The sequence below is a fragment of the Capra hircus genome, chromosome 2 (assembly GCF_001704415.2).
Source record: "Capra hircus breed San Clemente chromosome 2, ASM170441v1, whole genome shotgun sequence".
Lineage (NCBI taxonomy): Eukaryota > Metazoa > Chordata > Mammalia > Artiodactyla > Bovidae > Capra > Capra hircus.
The window spans coordinates 115,559,509-115,581,394 of record NC_030809.1 but is presented as its reverse complement, the minus strand read 5'-3'; the positions used below and the strand labels follow the sequence as shown (position 1 = coordinate 115,581,394).

Below are 21,886 nucleotides of genomic sequence, written 5' to 3'. Positions count from 1 at the left end.
CTTGTTTATAATTCATGCAGTTTTAAATGGCTGTGCGCGGGCTCCGCTCTCGCCCTGGCTGGCGGCCGCGCGGGAAGGGCCTTCCCAAGACTGGCCGCCGCCCCCACTAGCGCCGGGAGCGACCGAGTGTGGTCATCACATGACGCTCACGCCAGGGGCAGGAACACATCTATTCGAGTCGCTCCCGGAAGCCTCGGGGAACCTTTCTCCAGAGGTGGGAGAGGACTCCCACTCTGCTAGTGAGGGTGTGCTTTGGGGCGGCTGCAGCTGCTTGGAGAGGGAGCTCCCAACCCCGCGCTTCTTTGGAGCCTGAGTGGGAGAGGAGGCTGATGTCAACCGGGCCAGACACCGTTTAAAATCTAATCCATGAAACCCTAAGCCGCAGATGACACTTGGGGCCTTGCAGACACCCGCAGACTCAGCAGATACTCCTGCGGTAACACACCGCGCTGGAAAACGCCTGGAGCCGTGATGCATTATGTATTTTTATTATTATTTATGGTAGGAAGAGGAGATGAGGGGAAAACCGGGCTGAATCTAAACAGCCTGACAATTCATCTATTTAATATTTAGCCAGTTAAGAAAGGTTGTTGTAATCCCTGCAAGGCAGCAAGCTCTCCTTTGATTTCCCTAATAGCTTTAAAAAATAATTTCTTACAAGACAATTAGAAATTCTGCCTATGGATGCAAATTTCATAGAAAAACAATTTTAAGCCTTGAACGTGGGTAAAATATCCCTTCGGTTGAAGTCATTTATTCTTTTGATACACTTCTACAACATGTATACTTTAAACCTGCTCAGATAAAGTGAAATTTAGCAAAAAGGATAATTCCCTCCCGCCCCCAATCTAACATGCCATTTTAAAAACAGCACAAAGGAACAAGAAAACTAAATATTATTTTGAGCCATAATTATTTAGCGAAACACAAACATCCAAATAGAAACGATTGTTGTTCCACCAGAAGATTAGAAGTTAAATGATTTCCACACAATAGAAATTTCACCTCGTGTCACCGGGGATGTAGTAGGAGTTGCATTATTTGTCAAATCAAATAGAGATGCGTGGGCCGACTTTGCTGAAATACAAAAGAATCGAACCTTATCTGAAGGCGTTTTCCGAGTGCCTCCTCCTAGAGAAGCCGGTCTAAGCAGTCCGCCCCAGTTAAAACCACGCTAATATTTACAAAACGGTTATAAATCCTCGAAGACATTTTGCCCATTTTGTACAAAGAAACAGGAGTAAACAAAGTGTTTATACTTATTATGTTCCATTAATGAAACTTTTATTACTTTACATCGTGGGGAACGTTTGTTTTCTTTAGAAATGAACCACTGATTTCTATAAGGAAAAAATCGTGAGGGCATTTCCGACAGAAAAAGCTTAGGTGCATGGCTTCAAATGATCGTTTCTTTTTCTGCATCTCAGCTTTTTCATTGTTCAATTCTTCTTATGACTTCTCTTCTATCTTTTCTTTGATTGTCAGTTTTCTTTCAAAGTTTTTTAAACTACTTAATGCAGAAAAGTGAGCTCTGGCCTCCCCAATGTAAGTGCAACCTAAAAAGGTGGATCTGTATCTAGAAAGAGGGCGGTAGAAACAGTAAAACAGGCAGCAGAGAAACACCCTACCCAGATCATCCCACCCAGAACATTTCTAGGTTTGCATCTTCAGATATTGCACCCTCTGAAGTCAATAGCTAGAAAATAATCAAGTATTCCCCAGAACCAATTTGTGTACTAGATTCCAAGTAAGTGGAAACAATGTTTCACAGGGTTAGCCTATGGGGAGGGGGGGAGGCGGGGTTCCTCTGGGATTGTGCACAAGATAAAGGCAGAGAGACCTACTTGCAAGTGTGGGTGATTAACACAGATACACTTCCGACTGAGAAATTTTTTATTCTAAATATTTGTTCAAATAGTACCAGACAATTTGAAATCAATAAACTGTGGCGAGGGCTGTGGCTGTTGGGAAAAGAATAACGAGTGTCGTGCCACGCCATGGGGCCGCCTGACTCTACCCGTGAAGGACAATTTGCGGTCTTAATCCTTTACAACTACAAACACCAGCCACGGTTACAACTGTTCAAAACTACTCTCTCAACTAGTTTAGAGCAAGGGGACTAAAGAGGTGATATGTGGCCCCCCGCGGCCCGGGAGCGCGTTCCTAAATTCGGCTGGAGAACTCTACGAATATACACATAAATACATTAAGACGAGGATAAATAATCAGGAAAACGAAATGACTCGCTTCAAATAATAAATACAGATCGTTGAGTCCGATGCAATTCTTATGGGACGGGAAGAAGCATATAAATTAAGGTCTCCGCAACTAAACTAGACGCGGGCTAGGCCCGGACCCTCTGCGAGGCGCGCCGCCGATGGATCTCAGACTTACCTTCGGGACACCATTACCAGATTAGAGTCCCTCGGTCCGCAGTATGTGGCACTGTCGGGTTTAACAGCGGAGAATCCTTGCGGCTGATTTACGGCGAGTCACCCAAAACAGTGTGCGCCTGGAAAGGAGGCCCAGGCGCCTGCGCCTCGGCCGCTGTTGGCCCAGAGACGGGGAGGCAGCGGACCGGGCCAGAGCGAGGGAGTGGGGGGGGGGGTCACCGAGCTGCCCCGCGGGCCCCGCCCGCCACCCCCGCCACCAAAACCAAAGAGGTAATCGCGCCGCGAGTTCGGGTCGGTGGCGGCCGCTACAGATGCGTCAGTTTGGGGGCCTCGGGCAGGCGTCCCTGAGACGAGTGGTGGGCCGAGAGATCTGTGTAGGTGGGATGAGGGTCACACGGTCCGTGGTGGTGGTTGCCTGGAATCTGCGCGGCGCAACTGTAGTCCACGCTGGCCGAAGAGGGGTGCGAGAGGTGGCCCAGATTGAAGACGGGGCCGGACGCGGGCGCCATGGAGTCGACGAAGTTGCCGCTCACGTACACCGGGCTGCCCTGCAGGTTGGCGCTGGCGAAGCCGCCGCCGTTGCTCGCCATGGGGTGGGGCTCGAACTCGGGCGCCGCGTAGCGCTTCTGCTGAGGCAAGCAGCTGCTGAGCGGCGCCGTGTAGGCGGCCAAGCCGTACATGTTGGGCTGAGATTTGGCGAAGGCGGGCGGCGAGGGCGCGTCGTAGGCCAGGCCGGGCACAGGTGGCAGCTGGCCTGAGTAGGCCACGTGGCCCGCGGCGCCGCCGAGCGGCGGGCTGCGCTCCGGAGACTGACCCGCCGGCGAGTGCAGGATGCCCTTGGCCTTCTGGTCCTTCTTGTACTTCATGCGCCGGTTCTGGAACCAGATCTTGATCTGCCGCTCGGTGAGGTTCAGAAGGTTGGCCATCTCCACGCGGCGTGGCCGGCACAAGTAGCGGTTGAAGTGGAATTCCTTTTCCAGCTCCACCAGCTGTGCACTTGTGTACGCCGTGCGCACCCTCTTGGACGCTGGGCCCGGAGGGCTCTTGTCCTCGCAGCTCTCTCCTGGGCCGGGAGGGAGAGAGAGAGGTCGCTGAGCGGGAGATGTGGGGACACCTTGGGCCGTAGAGGGGTGCTTCCCTGACTCCTTCCTCTTCCTCCCCTTGCCCCACTTTAATCCTGGCTGGAGCGAGGGAGGGGCGTTAGGGCGGTGAGATTCCAAGAGATTCCCAGAACTCAAAGGCCCCAGGCCTACCTATCAGCGGCACCTGAAACTCCCATCTGCCTTCTGAAGTCCAACTCACTCAGCCCACCCCTTCCCCTTGAGCCTAGTCCATCATCCCGTTCCCAAGGCTGAGGAGGAGTTTAATGAGAGACTAGTAGCAGCTGGTAAGGCCTCCCACCCTGTCCAAGAAGGACCAGACTTCACTTTGAACACTCCTTCCAGCCGCTGCTGCTAGGAAGGTAGGTGGGGGGAATCTTGGAGGCAGCCTCAAACTGCCTTGCTCAGAGGCTGGCTCCTGGGCAAAGCACCCCAGGCATGGAATGAGGGTGTCGATCTTGGCAGCTCACTCCAGCTCAACTGCACCCATGGGCCCAGTACTCAAAGGCAGGGAAGTGACATACCATGAAAATATAGCCCCAGAGTTTTAGGGCATCCAAGGCCAGGCTGGGCATATTTTGAGTATTGCCATGCTGGGAGCAGCAGCTTCAGCAGTGGTTTCCACCACCCCTGCCACCTCTCAGCAGCTTGTCCACTCCCCCCCTAGGAAGACAAATGGATTTCTCCTGGGAGGGAGGGCCTAGGCCTGCAGCTGGGAAGGAGGGGCAGAAGGAGAAGCAGCTTACAAGACTTGAAGACACTTTCCCCCTAGGAGCAGCAGCCCCAAAGAGCAGCAGGCAAACCAGAGATCTGATAACAAGCTGACTACATTCCAAGCTAACTACACCTCAAGCAAGCCCTGGACCTGAGAGCAAATTCATCTACCTGAAGATAAAGAGTACATCAGAGAACACAAGGCCAGAAAAGTTCAGGAATCCAGCAAGCTGAGCAGAGAGTGGCAGGTCTCAGAGCTGCTGGTTCTGCCCTTCTTCTTCCACGCAGACTTAATGGACGTAGGGAAAATTTTCTCAACACCAGAGTCTCCCTTTCCAGGGAAAACAACCCAAGGCTGCTCCTGTTTCAGAGTACAGCCTCTTCCCCTAGGATATGTGCCTCCACATTAGGGATTTCCTGGGATGGGGAGAATTGAGTGGGAGTGGCCTGAGACATGCTATTTGAGGTTTTGTTTTTTGTACATGTTATTTTGTTTGTTTTGTTGGGGCAGGAGAGGGTTGGCCGTGCCTTTCAGCTTGCAGGATCTTAGTTCCATAACCAGGGATTGAACCTGTGCCCTTCGGCAGTGAAAGTGCACAGTCCTTAATCACTGAACCACCAGGGAATTCCCCAGGTGTGCCATTTGGTAGTTTAGTTATCTTGGGCAAGTGACTTATCATCTCTAACATTTTCCTTATCTGTTAAAATGGATGTTTTATTATATACCTACCTCAAAGGGTTCTTTGGAAAATTAGACAGCGCTTATAAAGCACTTAACATGATTCTTAACATAGTGTTCAATAGCCTTTTAGTTCTTATTAATTTAGGGAAGTGGGATTCATGTGATATGGGCTATATCACCTCCTGGGCTTGGAGATCATAGTACCTATCTTCAAGTTTTGAAGATCTATTGGCTGGAAGGAGTTGAGTTATGACCAGCAGTCCAGATATTGGGGCAGTATAAGGAAGAGCTGTCTATGAATAACTATGAGACATGTCCAGCAGCGGTGCCAGCAGCCTGGAGTGGACATCAGCACCCTGTCACTGTAAGGATGTGACCACAACCAGAGACACTAAAAAGAAAGAACAAGGAGCTCCCTGGTGGTCCATTGGTTAGTATTCAGCACCTTCACTGCCATGGCCTGGGTTCAATCCCTGCAGCCCTCAGTGAGGGCACTGAGATCCCTCAAAGCCATGTGGTATGGCCAAAAACCCTCGACAATTTCTGCATTGCGAGTTTACACATATGGCCTCCAAAGTTGTACTTCCAGCCCTGAGCCTCTTAATTCCTAGGTGAGCTAGCTTCTTGGGGTCAGTCTTGGGGAAAGCCCAGAGATGAGGCCCCTCAGAGGGCTACCTGCAGTGGCACAGCTGTTCTTCTGCTTGGAGTTCTGGCGGGACTCTTTCATCCAGGGGAAGATCTGCTTGCTGATGGTGGCTGAGGAACCAGAAGCATTGGGTCCACCCTTGGCCTTCTTGGCAGGTACTCCACCTCCAGGGTTGGTGGGAGAGGATGGGGGCAGGGCTGGTGGTGGTGGCGGTGGAGGGGGCTGTGGTGGCTGCTGCTCTGAGTTCAGACCTGGAGGCTGGCTGCCACCACCCCCACCTTGGCTGTTCCCAGTGCCAGGCCTCATGCAGCTTCCATTGAGTTCAGCTGCCTTATGGGCCGGGGCTCGGAGAGGCGCAGAGCTCTGGATGGAGCAGGCAGAGCCTGGGTAATCAGTGTCCATGGAGTTGGCAGCAGGGGGTGGATAAGGCTGATGGGGGGCACTATAGCCATAAGTGTCAGCAGCTTTGCTGTAGCCATAGCCTCCAAAGAGTCCTGGGTTCTCATAGTAAGCTGCCTTCTGCATCGTGTACTCAGGAACCTCCGGGGCCTGCTGACCCTGCTCAAATAACATTGACCACCACTGTCTCCTTCACCACCACCTCCAATGTCTGCCAAATCCTGAGAGAGCTGGGACAGCCCCAGGCTCCAGAGAACCTGCAAAGAAGAAAAGTGAGAGGTCCCAGAGGGACTGTCATTGGCAAGACCAGTCAATACAGAAGGACTAGCCCAGGCTCTCTGCTTCCCACCCACTTCATAGGAGGGGGATCTGGGATTTTTATGAAGTTCAACTTATTTGAACCCTTGGAAATGTCAGAAGGAATTTCTCATAAACCATAAGTCTCCCCTTCATCCAAGGGAAGGGGTTAATTTTTTTTCCCAGATACAATTTTCTTTCTCCAAAATTGTCAGTTTAGCCTTTGAAACTGCATAGAAAAGCACTTATGGCCTATACATTTTAATGACTGATTCGCTCACTAGACTTTGAGCTTTCTGCAGGTAGGGACTGTGTCTTATTCACCTATATATTCCTAACATCTAGCCCAATGCCCCACATGCAGTTAAGTGCAGTAAATGCATGTTGAATGAGTGAATGAATGAATGGATCAATCAGTTAATCATAGGTCATCCCAGGGATGCGATGGGCAAAAGAAAAGCCTATTAACACTCAGAACAGCTGGCACTCTCAAAAAAAAGTATCTCCCCCACCTGGTTTCAAAATCACAGCATCTTTCACGGAGACCCAGATAGTCCACTCTCCGGTGAATGGGTCAGAGTCAGCCAGTTAGCACATGGGTCAGCACTGTGAAACCTACTAGGAGATAAAACCCAGGAAGACTTAAAGACTCCCAGAGTTATTTTGAGGCTAAAGAAGTTTCTTCTCGTCTACATTTTTCTAGATGCTTTACTTTGTAGTCCACTACTTTTAAATAGGCATCATTGGAAATAAGAGACTTAGAATTTGAAATGCATGGAGCATGGGTGAATAAAAAATGCTTTATGTTCTAACTTTATAATTTTAATCCTGCATCCATTGTATGAATAGATACACTACAGACCTCTGCTCTCGATCAGCCATTCCACTCCACCTCCAACCTACAACCAATGAGAGACCTCTTATGGCATAATGAATGGATGTAGAATTAGAATAATAATAATAAAAAAACTAAGAAAAATTCTACCCTTTTTGTGTCCTTTGACTCTTGATGGGAGGTTTACCTTCTTACCTACCCCCCTCTCCTTCTGAAAGCCCCTAATGAGTTAAAGTGTAACCAGCACTATTCAACCACTTTCATCTGCTTGATAAAGAAAACTCATTGGTCAGCTCCTAGATCTGAATTCTTGATCTCACCTTTCAGGCAACTCTCCTTCCCCAAAACTCCCTGGTTTCCATCATAGTCATCATGACAGACCACATTATCTAGACAACTTATGTGGCCTAACGGATTTGACCATTAGTACTACAACTCCGTTCATCCATTCCCTTCCATTTTCACCAAACAACCTAACTCAATTTCTTAAATTCTTCACATTAGGCTTTATTTGGTAGAATAGTTGCTCATTTTGTTTTAAAATATAAGTGAGCATGCCATTAATCTTGATAAGAGAAGTGCTTCTTAATAACAGAATAGTCAGATGTAATGTTTTAGGAGTAGTTTCTATTATTGTTCTTAAACGTGTGCAGTTAGGATATCTACCAAATAAAGCTGGTCTTAATCTTTCTTTCATTCATTTTCTGTATCATTATCTGACTATTAAAGCTACTGAATATTAAATGGAGAGCTACATCCTCATTCTGTGACTAATATTTATATGTGTTTGTCCCCAGGCCAAAAGACTACTCTGACTTTGGTTAGATCTCAGGATTTTTCTAGGATCCTGCTTCCAGTCTTAAACCTTGGGCTCTTTGGATGTCAAAATGGTCACTTTTGATACTCAGACCACCAGAACTTGATGCTGCTTCTGTCATTCCATCTACAGCAGTGGAAGCAAAACTTCCCCTCTCTTGCCTCCCAGGGTGACCAAGTTTATCTTGATAGGTAGACTAGTCACAGTAAAATAGCCTCTTTAGTAACTGGCCAAGTCTTTGAATCAGATGGCTTTACATATATATTTGTTCCTATGGCATATTCCCAGACAAAGGTCTGTGTACAGACCTCAAAAGTGCTAATACTGGGCAGCTCCATGAGTAAGCTTAGAGTCTGTTCTCCCTCTTCTGTTTTCATTGTCTTAAGGAATTTCAAGGGTCACTCCATGATGATCCCGCACCCAAATGTCCATTTCCCCAGAAGCGAGGACAATAGCTCTCTCCTCACTGAGAAGGACTTTGTAGCCTCTTCCCTCACCCCAAAATGTAAAGCTCCAAAGTCACCTTTCCTAAAACAGAACCTGAGAATATTGTTGCAAAATTGGTTTAAAAAGAAGCCGTAGCTTATTTCTTTCCAGAAATCGCTACTCCTTGTGAACTCTGCTTGAACCTAAGAAGCAGGAACGGGTCATAAATCACTTGGACAATGGTCAACTGTTCAGTGGCTCATCTTTTCGAGCCGCCCCCCCCCCTTTAGGGCTTTCTTTTCTCGCCCTTTGGTACCTCTGCTCATTTGGGCCCCGGGACCCAAATGCCTTGGGGTGAAGACTAAGCCGCGTAGGGGGAGGGGTGGTCTTCGAAGTCCTCAGCTGCCCTTTCCTCTCCTCCTCTCCTCTCCCCTCAAATCCTGCCCCACCCCTGGCCCGGAACACCGGCCAAGGCAGACACCCCAGAACCCCGCCGGCGCCATCCTCGGCTCTTCCTAGGGCAGGCGCGCCAAATGGGATCTAGCTGGCTCTTTTCTCGTGGTCCCAGGAAGTTGCCCAGCTCAGCTCGGAGGCCCAACCGCCGGCCGGGAATGCAGGGCCAAACGGTCCTCAGCCGAAAGGGAGGCGGCCTCCTTGGAGCCACCACCGCCGGATCCCCGCCGCACCCTCTGCGCCTCCGAATCAGCCGAACCCTGATACTTGCTCACTGCACTTAATTCTGCCCGGGATCAATATCTAAATATGATACCGAATAAATAAAAGGCGCTCAAAGCGGCTGGGGGACGGAGTTATTAAGCAGCTGGAGCTCTCACGGTGCATATCAATGCACCTGTCATTGTGGTTTGTAGCAAAATTTATGACTGCGAGCACGGCTGCAGTAAACGCTTCAGTAAGGAATGAAAAGGAAAACACTTCCCAAGGCCCGGCACTTTTCAGAAGTGGAAAACAGGCTCTGCGTAGGAGGAGGCGCAGCAAAAGAATTCCCTGCTCCGCAGTTTTCCCGGCCCCGCTCCCGGGGAGTAGGGGGAGTATATAAAGTGGCCTCTGCGGGCCTCCTGGAGCAGCTCTGCTCGGCGGCCGGACGCGGGACGCGATGCGCGCAGCCTGGCCAGGGACCGGAGACCTGCCGCCCCCCAGCCTTGGAGGCCAGGCCAGAGGCTCGCCGGACGCACGGAGGCCGGCCCCGCCCGCGTTCGCCCGCCGCCCTCAGTGGCCGCGCAAAGGCTGAGGGGGCTGGGGAGGGAGGCGGCTGCAGTCGCCCGGTGGTGACTAGAGGTGCGATCGTGGTAAAATGAAGGACGGGCCGGATTAGTCTGTGCAACTTGAAAGAGAAGGGGTAGGCGTTGGGGTGCAGGTTGCTTCTATTTCTTTCATTTTTTAAATTGTTTCCTCTAAGGTTCGAACTGGTCCGGCTTCTCTGCTTTACCTGAATCAGGGCCTTGGAAACCCACAGATCTCTTTCTGGCAGACACCAATCTTGCTGGGCATCCCCATTAATTCACTGGAACCGGGCAACGATTCTTCCTTCCCTGCTGGCTCTACTACTTTGGCATTGGAAACGACTACTTTTTCGATTTGCTAAGAAGGGGCTCTATTTACCATAGAGATGGGGCAGTGTTCTGCCCACGTTCTCCCGATCTCTCAGCCTGAGCTCTTCTGCCCTATGGGAAGATCTGGACGCGCCTTCTAAATCACTCTTACTTAGCCCAGATAACTCAATGTTATACACCCTGCATTTAAGGCACTGGGCTCACCCTATTAAGGTGCCATAAATTTGAAGACCGATGATCGGTTATCATGTAACTGGCGGCAGTTCACACTGAGGTGATCCACTTCAAAGCGGCCCTTTGTTTTATGTTTTGATGTATGAATCCTGAGACGGCTAATTTGAGTTGCAGGACAAATGGAAATGTAGTGGAAATTACTTTTAAAAATCACACCACTCACCACAATTTGTGTGTGTGTGTATTCTCAAAATTTTGTCTCTAACTCTTTGTAGGCTCTTCGAGTTCCTTTTGATATTCTGTTGAGATGATCTGGAACAAAATGGAAAACTCTCAGCAGCGGCTAGTTCTTTCTTACCAACACATGCGGAGAGACATTACTCCCTTTAAGGGTGTCATAATCAATGTCACTATTTTATATGGTGTCTGTAGCCACTCCAGGCACCTTCTGGCAGAAAGGAGACTTGGTTGGCTCCTGGGGAGCAGGTGGCTTTTAACACCCCAATCCTTAACTGGATGTGAGAAAGGGGAGGCAGAGCGGTGGGGAAGGACCAGACCTTGCGCAGGGGGTGAGCCAAGTGGGTCAGAGGCACAGGGAAGCCATTCCCTCTCCTCCTATTCCAACCAAGCGCTAAAAGCCCCATGTTCCCCAATCCCCCGGGTCAAGCCCACCCTCTAAGGAGCAAAAGGGAGGGACTGCAGGATTGGAACAGAGGGAGGCTACAGCTCAGGGCACCAGAGAAGGAGGGCAAATGTGTAGATGGGCCTGGGTGGGTCCTAGTCAAGGCTCCCACGTGAAGCCACAGAGAAGAGGGAGCTGCGTTGTTATTTCTTGGTTTGTACATTGTATCCACCACGATTTCCCTGATTTTATTTTATTCCAGTCAGTACCCACCACATTCCTGGCCTGGGCTGCCCACAACTGGGTAGGGATCAAACCAGCTGAAAACTGGCAAAGAAGCAAACACCCCTTCCACTCTACCCCAAAACAGACCAAGCTACCTACCACTGCCTGCGCTCAGCGGGTGCCCGCCCTGGTCAGGTGAAAGGAGAGCCACAGTCCCCTCCTCTTGTATCTGCCCTGTGCAATTTGTCGACTCAGTAGTTTGCAAACACTAAACTGTGCTGGGGAAAGCCCCACACAAAGCGTTCAGGGCCCTTCTAAAGACCAGAGCGCGGAGCCATAAGCCTTTGAAGTGACCTTTGGCTCGCGCGGCAATAACTCACCCCTTAATGAACACCCAAAGGAAGCGCCTCGGAGAGATCCCGGACCGGTAGGGCTCCTAACACCGCGCCCGGGCTTCAGCTCCCCAGCCAGTCCCAAACCCAGAGGGCCCACTCCACGGAGCCGGCCCAGAGGGCTGAGCGGTGGAAACACGATATACTCGAGCCCTCGGACCGGATCAGCGGGTCCTGAAGCCATTTATATGATGCATTCACGTGGGCGGTCAACTTTCGCGCTTAGTTATTTCTTATTTATTTGGGGGGGGGGGAGTTCTTCAGAATTATGCACTTCCCCTCAGAAGATCTAAATTGTGAGGCCGCCCAGTGCCGCGATTCCCCCATGCCTGTAGCTAGATTTTGTTTCCCCAGCCGCGGAGGAACAGGGTAAGTTACTCCCCGGCGTTCTTGGGCTGTGCTGTGTGCTCTGGGCACACCTTGGGAAGGGGAAAGCAAAGAGGACCCCAAGGTGGCCAAAGTTGGGCTGCCCAGAGACCCCATCCTCTTCTCGAAGGCTCTTTCCCCAGCCCACCCACCAACCAGCACGGGTCCAACTAACTTCAGCCTCCTGCTTGCCCAGCCTTCTGCAGACTTTACCCGGCTGGCTCTGAGCCACCAGCTCAAGTACCTCTTTCACAGCCAGAAACCAGGGAGCAGGAAGGAACCCAGTCTCAGAGCTGTCAAGGAAGAGCTGGTCCTGGCAGACCTAGCCATGTATCCTATCCCCTACCAGTACCCTGGGAAAAGGGGAAAAGCCTTTTGGATAGGGAGCCTTGGTGCGGATTATTGAAATTTTCGGGGAAGTTATAAGTGAGTGCTCCATGGGGCCAAATGAAATGCTGCTCGCAGTAATTGGATTCAGCTGACTAAGTTGGCAGGCGTGCAGCTCCAAGGCAGCAAGAGAAGAAAAATGTCCAGCGATTTTAACTTCTGATGGAGCGAAGCATCAGCCATTGACCAAACAACTTTACTGCTCTCCTTTGATGGCCAGGACCCTGGGAGTCTGTTCCTCTGTGGCTGAGACCTGTCCCAACTTAGGTTAAGGGAGTGCTCCTTGCTTTCTGGGTCCCTTTCCCACAGAGGCCCAGTCTGGCCTAGCCCTATAGCAGTTTTCCAGGAGCTAGGAGCCGCTCACTGATGGGGCCGCTTCCTCAGGCTTTGGTCCTGGGGAAAAGACCCAGGAAGAACTGTCCTGTGCTCCCACATCCAGGACCCAATACATAAAATGATGGATGGGATGCAGGAACCAAAATATTATTTAGCTGTCATTTCAGTTTCTTTAAGAAGGACCCAGAAGCCCTAAATCTTTTCTCTGCCACTATTGCAGTCAAAAACCAGACTAGTGAGGAGGACTGTGGAGGTGCCCCCCAAATTCTTTCGGGTAGTTTGGGGGTTCTCTTGAATTTGGGGGAGAAACTTGAACAGCACGTTAACCTCACAGAGGAAAAAAAATTAAGCCAACAGTAAGAGGATAAAAAGCGTGCGTATGTGAAGCTAGCTTCTAGAACAATACAGGGAGCTGGCTGTTCACAGAGTTTATTTTAAATACGTATAAATCAACCTGCCTGCGCCCAGCCAGGCAGCTCAAGACACGGAATTAATATGATGCTCCATCTTACTTTGGAAGTGACAGTGTTGTTGTTTTTTTTAAGTTTCTTTTTATTCATTCCATTTTCCACCCATTCTCATAACTGTACATTTACCCCCAAATACTTCCTCCAGCGCCCAGTCCCCTCACCAGCCCCCTCCTCAAACTGCCACCTCCCGCCACTATGCCACTGGCCACCCTCCCAACCTGGCAAGGTAGTATGTCCCCCTAACCTTTGGGTAGGCGGGGAACATCCCCACAAAGCAAACCTCCTTAGGATTAATCACCATCCTGGATGTATATGTAGAAGTGTATCTAGGTCTATGCGGGCTGCCTCACCAATTGGCAATAATCAAGATCACAGATTACACAAAATAAATCATATTTAGTATCCCATTCAGGGCAGCAAGCAGCCCTGTGCCCAAAGATTTCTATTTTGTCATGCAATTGCTTACCTGGATCCCAATTTATCATAAACCTGGTGTCCTCGGCCTCAGAGTGGGCTCCAGTGGGGGGCAGAGCTAGCCTTCCCCCTTTGTCTGCAGACAACGCTGTCCCAACCCTGGTCCTGCGCGCTCCAAGACGCGGCCATATACCAGAGCACACGGAATTCCCGGTAGAACGGAACCAGGCTGAGGTTCAACTACCAATAAACGTAGGAGGAACGAATTCGCAGTCCCCGAGCTGGCTTTGCCTGCGCTGCACGCCCGCCGGTCCACCGCCTGCCTGTCCGCTCCCAGGCCCAGAGCGGCGGCCACCCGCGCCCCCACCCACTTCTGGGTTCCTGCCCAGCCCTCCCAGGCCCCCCAGAGCTTGGGGTTTGTTTTCCTTTCGGAATGTGGACCTTTCTGGATTTGAAGAGAGCCCCGGAAACCCCCTCATAGTCGGGAAATACAGACGCTGCCTTCAAATGCGAGCATATTTGTTCACGTGACCCCGAGGGAAGATTGTACTGATTGAGGCTGAAACTTTCACGCCATCCAGCCCCGGAGCGCAGCCAGGCCTGGGGGCTGGGAGGAGGGGCAGGAGGCGTGGGATCTCGGTCCCTTCCCCTGGGCAGACCACGGCGGGTTTGGGGCGGAAGGAAAGCCCCCATCCCGAGGCCTGGGAATGACCTAGCTCCAGCCTGGCCGCTGGCAGTGGGATGGGGGCGATGAGCGTCTCTCCCCCCACGACCTCTGACCTTGGCCCAGCCTTCCACCAGGCTGGCCCGGGGACTGGAAATTTTAGAAGCTGCGTTTCTTACACGCCTCTGTGGAGCCAGCTGCGGAGCATCAGAGGCCCAGGTTCCCCAAGCTCCCCAGCCGCGCCCGGTACAAGGTCTCGCATCCTCAAACACCCGGGCAAGGCGCAGCCTAGCCTAGGCGGACCGGCTGCTCTTCCCCTCCCCTGGGAGGCAATTACGTTGTGGCACAGCGCAGGCTCCCGTCCTAAAGTTGAGAGCCTCCAGCTCACAGACCCCGAGGAACGCCCCTCTTCACCACCACCATAATCTGGGACCCTGGCTCGTTCCGCGGACACAGCCAATGAGCCTACACTTTCAGAGCCAGAAAACGCGCATAAGCATCGGCCGAGACCGGGGGCGTTCTCCCTTCTCTGCATCTGGCGAACTTCACCCGGGTCCGGCGGGGCCTGGAGCAGCGGAGGCGTGAAGCCGCTATTTGCCGCGAACTGTGAGCCTCCGGGTCCTGGCAGGGCCCATGGATCCCGAAGGCCCAGCGACAGCAGGCCGCGGCTTCCCGCTTCCTGCGACGTCTCCAAGAACGCGAAGGGAGATGCGGGATCGGTCCCAGCTGGGCTTAGCTGGGAGAAGAGGGAGCTTCTATTTTAGAAATAGTAAATCAGGATAGATTTCCAGCACACTCCGAGTGGTCGGGTGTAATTTACGGTAACAAGGGTAACAACTCTGCATGTGGGAAGAAGAGCTTAAAAGCTATGGGCCAAAAAGAAAAAAAAAAGCTCCTGGCCAGGGCGGCAGCCAGCCTCCAGCTCCCGGCTTGCAGTGAGCCCCCACCACACTACCCCAGCTCGACTCGCACCGGGAATCCCGCACCATGTGGGGGTGTCCACTCCATCCCCGAAGTCCCGCTTTCATAGCCGGCTCTTCTCAGAGGCATCGGGCACGGAGCAGATGCCCTGTTGCCACTTGCGAGGTCTTGGACAGGGGTAGGCGCATGGGCAGGGCCGCCGTACAAGAGCGGGGAGAAGGGGGTAAGATCCTCTGCCCTCCCACTCCAGAAGCACAGGAAAGTCCCGGAGAACAGGTCACAGGCTCGAGCCCCCAGACCTGTCAGCGAGCGCCTCCTTTGTTCACCTGGCCAGCCCTAGCTAGAGGCCCACTAAGGGCGCCTCTTGGAGCCGGACGGTGGGTGCCCCCACCTCCCCCCGTCCACCCTCACCCGGAGGACCCCGCCCCCAAGCCTCCCACCAGGGGCCATGCAGCCGCCCGCAGCAAGTGTTAATCTCCAGCCAAAGAGGGGGGCCCCTTTGCGGGAATTTGTCTCCAGGAAAGGATCTAAGCCTTCTTCAATCGGAGCATATGTTCATAGAGCAATAAACCGGAAAGATTTACAGTCCTCGCCCGGCCCCCAACAGCCTCGCACCCTTTCAGGAATTACTTACGATGATTTATCACACCAACCCGGGCAATTGTCACACTGATAAAATAGCCCGGGCCGGTGCCCGCCAAGCCGGGCCTTGGGAGGCTGTTGGCAGCCGGGCTGGGGACGTTTTTTGTGGGTTCCTCTCTGGAGCTACCAGGGTATGTCCAGGTGGGGTGGGGTGGGGTGGGGTGGGGTGGGGTGGGGTGGGGTGGGGTGGGGTGGGGTGGGTGGGTGTGAGGTTAGGAGGGTGACAGCCAATTCTCATTGAAAAAAAAACGCAAGCAGCTCAGAGAAAGCGCCCAGAATCTGCGCCAAAGTCACTTGCAAAGCACATAAACATTTGTCATCTTTGAATAATTGAATTAATGTGTTATTGTTTGAATGTATAATTCATAACGGAGGAAACTTTGTCTCTGTCCTGATGGGGGAAATATACACACGCCAAAAAAGAAATCAAAACACACACAATCCCAAAACAACCACCACACGCAGCCAGCCCCCAGCTCGCCCGATATCATCCTCAAAGCCAACTAGAGGAAAGGAGGCATCAGGGCCAGAGTGACGAGCTGGAGGAGGAGAATGCCCGCTGCTGCCCCCAGCATGGACCTCCGGCAAGCTGGGGTGGGGTGGGGTGGGGTGGGGTGGGGTGGGGTGGGAGCGGGGTGGTTCGTGGGACCCGACAGCTAGCTTCTCGGGAGTTGGAGAGAAAAAAGGTTGAAACGAGCCAGCGGGAGAGACGGCTCCAGCATCTCATCCCTGGTCTCTCCCCGACTCTACACGCCCGTTTCCCTTCCCCCAGGCTTCCCCTCACCCCAGGGTCTCCCACTCCTTCGGTGGCACGGAATTTCCCTGTCTTTATTTTAGGTCTCCTCCCCAAATTAAAGATGGGGGAAGAGGGACAGACTCCTTGCTGGGGTGACGGAAGCAGTAGAGCTGGGGTGAGAGGGAGGGGAGTGGGAGAAGCAACTCGGAAATCATTATCTGTTGGTTAAAATCTGCCTGGGGTAAAATTTCAACTCGATTTTATAGCCTTCCATTATGACGCAAAGAAAAATTTACGACCCTTGCTTGAAAAGAGGGCCGGGGCCTTTTCTCACCGGTTTAAGAATAGGCGGCAGATGCCGTGACAGCGACCATTGTTCCCGGTAGACACAGGCGACCGGGCAACCTCGGCCCGCGTGCGCCAGGCGCGTCCCCCAGCCGGGCGGGTCTTTACTACTCCTGTCGCCTCTGAGCAGCCCGCGCGCACCCTCGCCCCCCGCACACCCTCACACTCTCTCTCTCACACACACACTCGGCCGCTCTTAGTAATTTTTCATAAGTGCAAAGCTTTGCTGAACCAAAGGTCACCATCCAAGCCACTAACAACTTCTTGCCGGCGCACGCTTCCAAATCAGGAAGCAAAGGGAACTATTTGTCAGCGGCCCTGACAGCTAAGTTCATTAAGGATTTAAATCCGAAGAAATAAAAGTCGCCAAAATATTTACCTGCCGGCTGCACTCCCGCGCCCGCCGCCGCCGCCGCCACCGGGGGCCGAGGGTGGAGGGCTGGGGGCGCCGCGCAGCCCCCCTCGGTGGGTGATATTCTTGGGATCCCTGCACTTTCCAAGTAGGAGAGAGCCCTTTGCGTGGCAGATTAATGACGACTCCGTGTTTCTTAAGGGACGTGCTGAATTAATTATTTCGCCAATCACGTGGTCGGGACTTGTAGAAATCTATTCTTATCATCTTCCTCGCACTTTGAAAATTCTCCGGGTTATGAAAGGCCCTCCCCCGGCCGCCGGCGAGCCCCGGCCGCCCAGCCCGGCGCGGGGGGCAGGGAGGGCTCCCCAACATGGCGGGCGCGCGGGAAGCGCCGACTGCCTAGGGTCCCCGATTTACGGTCCTGCACTCCGGCCGGCTGGGCTGAGCACTCGCTTCCTCCTCACCCCTGCCCGCGATTCAATACACACAACCTACTGATGTATTGGTGGGCACAGGAGGAGCCATTAGCCAGAAGACGGGCAGAGGACAATCATAAAATGTGTCTGAATATTTAAACTTCTGTCTGCGCACTTATAAATACACATGTCCACGCGTCTGAGGCGAGCCCTTACATATATTAAGGACACACGTCTGATTTTTTGCATTCTGCATTTTTTGCATTTCCTGTCGAGTGTAAGCTCCCCTCCATCTATTTCGGGACTTCTGTCTTGGCCCCCTCTTCAAGGCGAGGCCAAGACGTGAAAAGCCCTCGTGAAAAAAGTAGCGCGCGCCACTCTTTATAGTGGGGAGTGTTTATTGTCGTCTGGAGGGCGGAAGGGGCGCTCGGGGGAGGAGGGGCAGCTGCTGCAGGCCCCAGTGGGGCTGAACAGCACAGAAGTAGGAGCCCAAGACTGGAGGCCAGAAGGGTAAGATCCGAGCAGCCACGGCCATCCTCAGGTTGGCCCAGAGCCCAGCACCAGACACTCTTAGAGTCGGGGAGCCAGGAGATCTCTCACTCACCATGTCACAGATCGAGGGGGGTCTGGGGCTGACCTGAGCCTGCACAGAGCCAAACTGGAGCCTCTTTTTAGCCCAGGAAGTTACTTATTTTCCTTTAAAAAAAATAATAATGCCCACTCCGCCCCCACCCCAGCCTGAATCCAGCCTCTGTCTTTCCAATGCACACAAAATTTAACAGCCAAATTGGGAATTTGTAGGTATGGGGGAGGGAGAAAATGGTAGAATTTCTACGCCTTACACAGTTTAACCCTCACACATCAGGCATATTATAGAAAATAATAAAATACATTGTTTATACTGGATGTTAGCTTTTAGAACACCTAATGAAGAATGCTTCTGTGGAGGCACCAAACAGAAGGGAGATTTCGCTACACCTTTTATTATTTCAAATATAGATCAATGAATTACATCAAAACTACAGGCAACAATTAGTATAAATAATACTTTAATCAGTGGCAGCAGAACATTGATCAGTTCTATTAAGAAAGCATCTTGTGTGAACAGACACCATGGGGCTGACAGACAATGTCATCTCCCAACAAAAGGCTGCAATGGACAAAGTGAGATGGGAGTCTGAGAAGCAGTGTCCTCAGCAAACACTTCACTCCCCTCCAGTTACTATCCCAGCATACCATTTTTAAAAACCCTCAAAACAAACACTTCTGGCTCATAGCTGGGGGAACAAACTGGAAACAAATAAAAGCAAATGGGCACTGAGCCTTTCTACACCTAGGTCTCCAGAACACGTTCCCAGAAGGAAACTCATTTCCTTCCCTGCCCTGGCCAGCTGGGGGGCCCTGCTTCTTGCCCGCCCCACTCCTGTGGGCCCAAATGGACAAGAGGGTCTGATTGGGACCTCAGGGTTGAGGGCTGCCCTCTGGGCCTTGCAGGCCCCATTAACATTTCAAAAGAGAATCCCTAGAAGCCGAGAAGGAGAACTGAGACTTATAAACAAAGAATTTGTTTCTCTGATAAAATTACTTTCCAAAGTAGTGGGGCTATTTTTAATAAGGAACTTGGGTTTTCTTCATCAAATATACCTCTTGGCTTTCTTCTAGGGCAGAAGTGAAGGCAGTTAAGTAGTTTGGCATTTGGTCTGAAGCTGGGATGAGTAACCTGAACTTCTAGGAAGGGAAGAAATCTATATAATAATTTTTATAATGCATATATAGTTGAACATTGTGAAATATACACCCCCTCCCCACAAGGAGAAGTTTCGATGTATTAACAAGTTTGGGTTTTAGGGAAGAATCTGAGCAACTTTCCAACTTGCCTAAAGATAGCAGCTCTTTTCAAATGCTACATCCAAAGACTGCTCTCCATGTTAGAGGGGGGAAAAAAGAAGAGAAGGGTAGTTAGAGTCCAAAAGGTTAAGGGTTTAGAGGTCAGTCCTCCCGGCTGAAATACAGCTAATCGAATAGAAAATTTGTCCTCTGGATGAACCTGATTCTGTAATTTAGCCGAACTTCAGTAAAATACCTTTTCAGCTTCTCAACGTGAGGGCATCAGAAAAAGACATCTTGACTATGTATGAACTCTGTGCTTTTTGTCATAGAAACAATGATGCAAATAATGCAGGAATATCCATCTTTAATATCCCGACGTGGTGATATTCAAGTATTGCCATGTGCAAGTCTGAGAGCCAGGCTCACCCCAAGGAGGAACAAAGAGCTGTCCCTGGGGTCTAATACAAAAGACCAAGGCTCGTAAGATACTTTAGAGAAGTGGAATTTCAGCCTAGGGACCCCAGTGAATACCTGCTCTCAGGAGACACAGAACCAAAGAACATGCCCGTAGAGGAAGTCTTTTTTCCCTCTACACTCAAATATATTTAAAAAATTACCTCTGAAGCCTTCTAAAGTGTTCTGAAGCACTGAAAAATAGCCCCAATTCTGAATCTCCTTTTCAACCTCCCTCCTGCTCCCTCCCTACTTTTGTCACTTTTTGGTAAGGGACAACTAGGGGTTTCTTTTTGGAGCCCGAGGCTTTGGGGTTTAAACTTCTGAAGCCTTGTTTCATTTGAGTCTATGAACTCTGGCCATTACCTTTGGCTCTTTCCCCTTATCCTTAAGGGTCAACATTTTAGAAAAATGAGCTTTGAATCCTTCGCAGGCAAGGCAAGAGAAAAACGACTAAAGAACATCTCTCCTGTTGTTTGAGAGTGATTATTTTTAAACCACTATTCTCAAGGCAAGGGAGCAGAAAGGGCCTGAAAACTTTGGTACTTTTACAAATTCCGCTTCTAATTAACAGGTTGAGAAATTCCTTAGATTTGTTTTGAAAAATTAAAACTTAGGGGGAAAAAACCCTAAGACCAACTTTTGTGGACTTCTAGATTCAGTTAGTTTTCCATTCTTTAAAAAGCAAGATTTCCTCACCTTTCCACTTTCTCCCCAATGTACATCCCTTCTCCCATACCAGCCATATACCAATTCCTATAAAATACTGCTACATGGAATATTTGGGGACATTTGGAATCCAGTTGAAACAGAAAATTCAGTCATTATCTAATGACCCAGAACATGGAGGTTTTGTTTTCTTTCCCCAGAAGAAAAATGTTGGACCATTTGTTTCTTTCTTTTCTCCCTTTCCTCTAATCACCCAGAACTAGTTCTAAGCACAGTGCTGAAAAACGCACATGTGGAAATATATATTCAAGAACTCAACTTTGAGTGGATCCTTCTCTTCCCTTTAGAAGGGTTAAGGGCCCCCTATATACATTTCCTGGGAGTGGGGAGGGGGTGGAGTTCCAGCCAGGAGTCAGGCCAGGCACCTCTGATTCCGCTCCCTGAAACTCAGCCCCTTTCACATGATAAGTTTTTTGGCAACACCATGTCAGTTACTTCTGTACCCCAATTCTCCAACAAATAAATATTTAAGCAAATATAAACATAAAACAACCCGTTTCCGCTTCCTTCTTAGACTCATTTCTTTGGGCACGGGGACACTGGGAGCAAAAAAAAAATATATATATATATATATATATTTTTTTTTTTCACACTGGAAATTATACAGACAACCCAGAAAGTTCAGGAATCCTGGCTCAGCTCTCCTGCTTCTACTGAAAACACCTAGAGCAGAGGCAGCCAAGCTTCTGCCTCAACTCTGGCACATTTTTAAACCACAAAGATCCCTGGAGGGGTGGGGTGGGGGAGCATGTTCAAATTCACACTGGGATAAAGCATTCAACCTTCATTTGCAAATTCAAAACCCAACAGCAGAGATTTTCAGGAGTTTAATGACTCGCCAAGGTTTTATGTTCTCAATAGCTCCTGCCATTTGATAATATACTTAGAGAGAGAATCCCGCCCCCTCCCACCCCTATCCCCGCTCCAGGGAGGGGGCTGTCCTTGGGCAGGATGCTAACCTTAGGGAGGCCTGCGTGTGTCCCAGGTCCACCCCACAGTACCTTAGAGCCCAGGGAGGTGACAGCAGGCCCGGCCTGCCCCCGCAACTTCGGCTCAGCCAGGAGCTCAGGGAGGGGTGGGCCCAGGGTCCCCACTTCTATAAGGTCGTCAGGTCCGTGTGGTGGTCCTTGGCCAGCGGCTGCAAATGCTGGCCGGGGGCAGCTGAGGAGGAGCAGGAGGACGAGGACGAGGATGAGGAGGACCTGCCTTTGGTGTTGGGCAGCTTGTGGTCTTTTTTCCACTTCATCCTCCGGTTCTGGAACCAGATCTTGATCTGGCGCTCGGAAAGACACAGGGTGTGAGCGATTTCAATCCGACGGCGCCGCGTCAGATACCTGTTAAAATGAAATTCTTTTTCCAGTTCTAGGACTTGCTGCCGGGTGTAGGCCGTCCGGGACCTCTTGGGCTCCCCGCCGGTGTAGTTGGGGTTCACTGAGAGACAAAAGAGATCGCACAAGGTCAGCTCCAGCCTCAGGGTAGGCCCCTGGCCACCGGCGCTCACTTCCTGGCGCGCCCCGAGGCCGGGCCCT

At 51.1% G+C, this 21,886-nt stretch overlaps 1 protein-coding gene across 3 annotated transcripts; it reads right to left on the bottom strand.

The window, feature by feature from the left end:
- HOXD3 (homeobox D3) lies at positions 722-21,442 on the bottom strand. Of its 3 annotated transcripts, XR_001919742.1 has the most exons (5): positions 21,359-21,442; positions 6,744-6,846; positions 5,565-6,191; positions 2,395-3,456; positions 722-1,576 (listed from the first exon to the last, which is right to left on the bottom strand). XR_001919742.1 is itself a non-coding variant. In XM_018064978.1 (4 exons), exons 3-4 carry the CDS (start codon positions 6,106-6,108, stop codon positions 2,699-2,701), a joined length of 1,302 nt encoding a protein of 433 aa, XP_017920467.1. In that variant the 5' UTR covers positions 6,109-6,191; positions 6,744-6,846; positions 21,359-21,442; the 3' UTR covers positions 722-2,698. The 3 variants fall into 3 exon arrangements, 2 of the variants coding, with proteins under 2 accessions (XP_017920467.1, XP_013824149.2); XM_018064978.1 differs by having other exon boundaries at positions 722-3,456; XM_013968695.2 differs by having other exon boundaries at positions 722-3,456; positions 6,744-6,849; positions 21,359-21,428.